Raw genomic sequence first — 7,777 nt, 5'->3', positions numbered from 1 at the left:
TTCCTTTTTTCCCAGGCATCCCCCACACAGAGGTGCTCTTTGTTTGTGGGTGGAGGGTGATTATGGGTGCTGCCTTTGAGTGCCAGCTCTGTGGAGTGAGCTGAGGTTTTGTGGAAAGAATAGTGAGTTCTCCCTTTCTCTCTGTTCAGCTGTGATATCTGCAGTGTTTCCCTTGGTTAGAAGTTTTGGGCTCAGGTAAACCACAGCAGGCATCGGTGGCGGCAAAGAACACATCTGGTATAGCTGCCCACCTCCCGTGTACCACCTCACAGGTAGGACAGGTACAGAAGAACAGGCCATCCTCTATTTACTTTTCCTCATTGTTAGGAAACATGATTTGGGGAAATGAAAATCTCCAGCTATTTTTTCTTCAATTTAGTTTGCCCTAGAGATGACCTACTCAAGAAACCATGATGTGGAAAGTTCTTTCCTACCCTTATGTTAATGATTTGCAGTCAAATGCTCTACCCCAGAGCTATAACCCCTATGTTAATGATCCCCAGTGGTTTTATTTTCTATTGACATCCAAGTAATCATCCAAGGTGTCCACAGAATCAGGGCCACTGAATGAATGAAGTGAAAATAGGCCATGGATGTTAAGCAAAATCAGGAAATAAAACTTTGGGGTGACTGGCTTGAAAGCAATGTAAAGAAGCTCTTAAGTATGGGGCTAGAGTGCACTCTGCAAGCTAGAAAGGGTCCCAGATGGGGGGCTGATGGAAGGAGAGACATAGAGGTTGCATGGGCATTCACCAAACGCTGGTCCTGAAACCACCAGACAGGACTCTGAAGTCTTCCTGGGATTGTGCTGAGTGTGCAAACGCCTCACAACCCAAACAGCATCAACAGTCAACCTAGTTCTCAGTAAGAATGATGTCTTCAGCTATCAAAGCCCTTTATGACCATGCTGCACTGGCAGCTGTGTGACAGAACCATGCCCTTACATCCTCATTAGGCGACAGTCCCACCAAACCCTTCTACTGGAGGGTAGTCACCTATCCTCCAGTCACCTACTCAGGCTTTCTTGGCAGGCATTTTGATGATGTGTGAGCTCTTAGTATCAAACTATGTCTAAGTGACAACCACAGCTAAACTGGCCCCCCGCCCCTTCATTTCATGAGAATGGGACATGCACTGGAGCAATATAGGTTCGGTTTATATAGTCTTGCTGTCCTAGAAGAGCACTAGTTTGGTTTGCAGTCATATATTCTACTTGCATGCTGGGGCAATACATATATATAAAAAAAATCCAAAGTAACCCAACCCTGGTCACCTCCCCCTGCCTTCAAACCCATATCCACCCAATCTTGGTTTTACCACTGTCTTTCCCAAGTAACCCTATGGGTTTCAATTAGTACCCCAGTGAGATGGGCAAATAGTCTCTGCTGTGTGGCTTGTGGATGTTTGGAGGGCTCAAATCAGGACCCAAACAGACCCTCTCCATCAAGCCCTCCCTCCTAAAAGACTTCCTTAAAACATCCATCTTACAGGCAGGATCCTAGTATGTCCAAGGTAGGCTGAAGGTCACAACAGTGATCCTATTAGTTGACTTCTTATGCTTGAGAGGTAAAGCTCAGACTAAGGGTTGATGCCCCTTTTCAAATAGGTACTATAAATATATTAGAACTATCCCTGAAAAGATGCATTTGTATTTATATTTATGTCTGATTTTATATATAGATATATATATATAATTTTTCTTTCTCTGTGTTTGTGTACAGGTATATATTACTCTATAGGTATGGAAAGAGAGGTATAATACAGGAACAGGCAGGCGTGTGTTCATGTGCATCTATTTATAATATGTATAGTTTATATGTATATATGGAGCCTCTCTCACTGTTTGCATTATTACAACAAATGTACCTCCGACCAGCGAGGAGTACCTGTCAGTGGTGAATGGAGAGAAGCCTCAAATGCACGGTTCTCTCTATGTCTTGCATGAAGCTGTTTCAGCAGGCCAGGGCAGAAGCAGCCCGTGAGATGAGTGGACCCAGTGTGAATCCATCCCTCCTCTAGTCGGCCAAGGAGGGACCCTTGAAATACCTAGGGCTGTATGCCAGCTGCCTCTTCTCAGGAGGTCAAGGAGCCAGGAACCCACAGTGGGGAGGTACCATCCATGCGATTGGTTCAAGATCCAGCTCTTCTGGTTAGATGGACACAGGGCACACAAGAATTCTGTCTTCTAGGAGGACGCTGACCACCAGGAACACAAAGTAGAGGCCAAACATGGTGAAGCCCAGCACTTTGTTCATCCGCCACTTGCAGAGGGCAATGGAGAGAATGACGAAGAGCAGCATGATGAAGAGGAGCACAATGGCGCAGAAGAGGCCATTGCTGCTGACCTTCACTGGCTGGAGCTTGTGGATGAGGGTATACAGGAGCCAGGGCAGAGGGAGCCTGTGAGGGGGAAAGAAAACGTAGAGGGCTGGGCACACGGGGAGCAGTCAGACATGTTGAAGAAGGCAGAGGACCCAAGGCTACTTTCTTGGCACCTGTCATCTGAGAAGGGAGTCTGATGAGGTTCACTGGGGTTGTGCCTAGTGGGACCAGGACATTGCAGAGGAAGTCAGGTGGGCTTGGAGGGCTTTCATCCTGAATAAGTTAGAGAGAACTAAAAACTAAAAAGGTTGGTGGATTATCATTGATTTTTATTTATGCTTTAGATATATGTTTTTTTTTAATTTATTTATTTATGCATGCAAGAGCTAGGGTGTAGGCCAAAGGTACTGGATGGATGAGAGGATTCATCAGAGACAGAGTGGGGAACAGAACAGGTGGACTGACTGAAATACAATGCTGACAGGAGAAGTGGGCGAGTCAGGAGAGGTCTGCTGTGCCATGTGGCTGTGCCTCCCAAGCAGGCCAGGGTATCGAACTTGTGCTGCAGTGGCTGGCGATAGCTTGATAATGCTGTCTTTAAACCCTGAGCTATATGTATTAATTTTTTTTCCACATATTTTATTTTATTTATTTATTTTTTGTGTGTAGAAGAACTGGGGTGCAGGCCAGAGGTGTGTGTGTGGGGAGGTGGTGAGAGGATTCACCAGAGACAGGCAGATCTACTGAAATACACTGCTAAGGGGAGCAACAGGCGAGACAGGCAATGTCTGCTGTGCTATTATGTATGGGTTATCTCTCTGGTCAGGGATCGAACTCAAGCCACTGAGGTGATCGTGTTGAGCCTTAACCCCAACGCCACCAGGTAGGCCTGTATGTATTAATCTTAAAAGCAAAATGAAAATGCTGGCAAGACTATGAAAGAATGTTTACATTCAATATATTGCCAATGATTTCATAAATTGTTACCAACTTTTGGGAGAGACATTTTGGAAAAATATATATATAGATGGTCATCAAAACACTCATGATCTGTAATTCATTAATATTTCTCGGGGGAATTTATCCTAACACAATTAATTAGAAGAGAAAGATTTTCCTGTATAAATATTCATTCAAAGATACTAAATAGCAGAAAGTTGCAAAAAATATAAAATGATTCTATAAAAGGAAAATGGTCAAACAGAAAAGCAACAGAACAAAATATTTCTAAGTCATAAAGTATTAATTCTAAGAGCTATGAAGAAACTTAGAAAACTGGTTGATTTGCAAGTTTTTTAATAGATGCCTACTCTGTGCCAGGCAGTTATGATTATAAAATGGAAAAATTAAAGCCCTCCAAGAAAACAAAACTGAATGTTCACTGTTCACAAAGGAAACTTTGTGAAATACTTGGAAGAGAACATATAAAATTAAATTTTATTTTTGAGTAGTAGGATAAGGGATGATTTTTCTTTGAATTGTATTTAAGTTGTTATACTATATATACAATTTAAGAGCAATGAACAAATGCAGCTGCAATTCCTTATGATATTTTTTCAAAAACAGAACAAATAGGTCTAATAAAATGCATGTAATTTTTTTTTCTAATTTGTAGTTTTCTCCTTTTACACTACAGAATATTTTATTTCCCTTTTTTTAGTAAGAGCTTGACCAAGAAAAAGAGAGAAACAATGTTATATTAGGGATACCCTTTCTTTAAAACATATACCTTTTAAGGCATTCATTGATTCATTGAACCATCCTACAAATATTTGTCAAGCACTGCCATGCATCAGGCAATGTATTAAGTTTTGGGGAGTTCTTGCTCTCAGGGTGTTCACAGTCTAGCAGACTAATGTACTTGACATGACAAGAGTACAGTGAGAAGCTCACAAACCCAGGAATCAGAGAAACCCAGATCTGAGTTGCCAATGGAAGGATAAGATGGCGTTTTCCAGGCAGACAAGTAAGGAGAGGGGCCCTGCAAGGTAGGAGGTATTATAGGAGAGGACACCTTGGAATTCAAAGGTGGTTTACACAGTAGAAGCACAGAGTGAGGTTTTATGTAGAGACAGAGGTGCAGTTGAGAGCAAAGACTTTGTTCAAATCCCAGTCATCTCATTTGCCAGCTCTTTGAACCCTGTGCCCTTCAATTTCCTTATCTCAAAAATGGGAATGATAATACATGCTTCATAAGATCACTGTGGCTTAAGTGGCTAAAAATGTATGGTGCACATGGTAGACACCAAATGAAAATATATCAATATTATCATTTGCATTATGTAATGAAGAGATATAAGAGAAAATAATTTTCAAGATGTTCAGTAAGAAAGTGGATCCATTTTAGTGGGTTTCCAAAGTTCTAAATTCAAATGCCAAGAGCTCAGTTCTTTTGGGAACATAAGAATAACACCCCAAGTTTTATTTTCTCAGGGGGCTGTCATTCAGGATAATTTATCTGATGACTTTAATTTTGACAAGTTAAATGAAACAGTGGAGATTGTTAAAAGAAATAGAAGAAGACACAAAGAAATGGAGAGACATCCCCTGCTCATGGATTGGAAGAATAAACATTATTAAAATGGCCATCCTTCCAAAAGCAATATACAGATTCAATGCTATTCCAATCAAAATTTCAATGTCATTCTTCAAAGAAATAGAACAATTATTGATGAAATTCATATGGAATCACAAAAAACCCCGAATAGCCAAAGCTCTCCTGAAAAAAAAAGAAGGGAATGGAGGCATCAGACTCCCAGACTTCAAACTATACTACAAAGCCATAATCATCAAAACTGCATGGTATTGGAACAAGAATAGACATACAGACTAATGGAATCGAATAGAAAATCCAGAAATAAACCCACAGATTTATGGTCAACTAATCTTTGACAAAGGAGCAAAGAATATGCATTGGAGCAAAGAAAGTTTGTTCAATAAATGGTGCTGGGAAAACTGGGTCGCTACATGCAAAAGAATGAAGCTTGACCACCACCTCACACCATACACAAAAATCAACTCAAAATGGATTAAAGAACTAGACATAAGACCTGAAACCATAAAATATATAGAAGGAAATATAGGCGAAACACTACGTGATCTGCACATCAAAGACATCTTTACAGACACATCACCCAAAGCAGTGATAGTGAAGGCAAAGATAAACAGCTGGGACTACATCAAATTAAAGAGCTTTTGCACAGCAAAAGAGACAATAACAAAAACAAAGAGAAACCCCACCAACTGGGAGAACATTTTTGCACCCAACACTAATGATAAAGGACAGATCACAAAAATCTGCAAAGAGCTGATGAGACTCAACAACAACAAAGAAAATAATCCAGTCAAAAAATGGGCAGAAGAGCTAAAAAGAAACTTCTCTGAAGAGGAAATGCAAATGGCCAACAGGCATATGAAAAAATGTTCAACATCACTTGTCATCAGGGAAATGCAAATCAAAACTACCATGAGATACCATCTTACACCAGTGAGAATGGCACATATTAAAAAAACTAGCAACAACAAATGTTGGCGAGGGTGTGGAGAAAAAGGAACTCTTCTGCACTGTTGGTGGGAGTGCAAACTGGTCCAACCACTGTGGAAAGCTGTGTGGAGATTTCTGGACCTACTAAACATAGAGCTTCCATATGATCCAGCAATTCCACTCCTAGGTATTTACCCAAAGGACACAGAAACATCAATTCCAAAGAACACCTGCACCCCTACCTTTATAGCAGCACTGTTTACAATAGCTAAGCTTTGGAAACAACCCAAATGCCCAAAAATAGATGACTGGATCAAGAAGATGTGGTACATATATACCATGGAATATTACTCAGCATTCAAAAAAGATAAACACATGCAATTTGCAGCAACATGGATGGCGCTGGAAGGGATCATGCTCAGCGAAATAAGCCAAAAAGAAAAAGAAAAATACCGGATGGTCTCACTCATAGCAGGAATCTAGAAAACTTAAATAAGGGACCAGGAAAATGAATAACTATAAGAAAGTGAAAATCAAAATCAACAAAAAACTATGAACCAGAGACACTTTTAGGGGGGCGGGGGCGGGAGGGGAGGGATTGGGGTCAGAATGGGGGGGCTGCAATTGTATGGGGAATACAACAATAAAATTTATAAAAAAAAAATGAAACAGTGGAGATAACAGTATCCTACCCCAATATGATCCACTTCAGAGACTTTTCATTATAGAACTCCAATTTGCTTAACTATAAGAACTGATCTCTTTTGACTTTCAAAAAATCTAGTGTATCTTCACCAGTGTAGAAAACAAATAATCATGCCAAGCCAGCACTTTACAAAGAAGGAGGTGGAATATTTTTGCTTGGCCTATGTTTGTTCCAAATTGCTTTCCAGTCCAAATATCACCTGAGGCTGGTTGGGAACTTTATTCAGAATAAGAATATGGTGAAAAAATAGAGTGAACATCTTACTTAGCATCTTAGTCATGCCTGAATACTGAATATTCATTAACTTGTAGCAATGCCATTATGTAAGTGAAATTCTCTTAAAAGTATTTCTGACAACATTCACTCTGTGTTGTTGTGTGTTTCCACCTGTTTAGGGATAACTTATTCTTCATCAAATTCTCTGAAAAGGAAAGATGGAGTTGATGAAACAAAATGGTATTCTCAGGCTTTTTGCTATTGGTGTTGGTTAGTTTGGGGTCAGAGGTCCTGGTGATATCTTCACAGCCTCTCAGAAGACAAAGACAGCAAGGCCTGAAACTCCATAGATCTTCCTCTACTCACCCTATGGTGATGTCAAAAATGTTGCTTCCAACAGAGCTGGACACAGCCATATCCCCAAGCCCCTTCCGGGCCACTATGACACTCGTGATGAGATCAGGGATAGAGGTTCCAGCAGCCAAGATGGTCAGACCCATGATTTCTTCACTAATGCCAATTGTTTCTCCAACCTGAAAGTGATGGGAGGGACAAACATAGGTGTGTTTGAAGTCAAGAAACTATCAAAATTGCAAATATTTCAATGCAACTACCATTTAATGAATTCCTTTCTGTGCTGTGCTGAGTGCTGAAATGACACAGAAATAAGCCACGATCATTACCATAGAGAAGGCTATAATTCAATCCTATTCAGATTCAAGAGATCAGAAATATTGACTTGAGGATTAAACAGATAATCTCAAAAGGAGCTTGCGAAGGCTAGAGTGCAGTCTCTACATGGTGTTTATTAAGACTGGACAGAGAAAGTGGATCAGAGTTATAAAAACCAATTGATCACTGGTTCATGGTCCAGTACCTGATGGATGGCACCAAATCCTAGCGCAGGTTTGCCCTTGGATTTATCATCAAAAGTTTTTTTTTTTTTAAGATTTATTTATTTATGCATATGAGCACTGGGCTACAGGCCAGAGATGTGGGGTTGAGAGGATTCACCAGAGACAGAGTGGGGACCAAAACAGGCAGATCGA

The 7,777-nt window shown here is 40.5% G+C and overlaps 1 protein-coding gene across 3 annotated transcripts in view; it reads right to left on the bottom strand.

Moving 5' to 3' along the window:
• Positions 1 to 2,150: 2,150 nt before the first annotated feature.
• The window catches only part of SLC24A2 (solute carrier family 24 member 2), a gene marked incomplete at both ends in the record, with an annotated part of 240,254 nt that continues 234,627 nt past the window's right edge, over positions 2,151 to 7,777 (bottom strand). For all 3 annotated transcript variants that reach the window (XM_084239149.1, XM_084239147.1, XM_084239148.1), the window contains 2 exons: positions 2,151 to 2,400; positions 7,095 to 7,261. In XM_084239149.1, the coding sequence (XP_084095275.1) occupies positions 2,151 to 2,400; positions 7,095 to 7,261 (417 nt within the window). The remainder of the gene's footprint in view (positions 2,401 to 7,094; positions 7,262 to 7,777) is intronic.

Source organism: Talpa europaea (assembly GCF_964194135.1).
Source record: "Talpa europaea genome assembly, chromosome: 7".
NCBI lineage: Eukaryota > Metazoa > Chordata > Mammalia > Eulipotyphla > Talpidae > Talpa > Talpa europaea.
The sequence above is the reverse complement of the archived record's forward strand: the minus strand, read 5'-3'. Positions and strand labels throughout refer to the sequence as shown.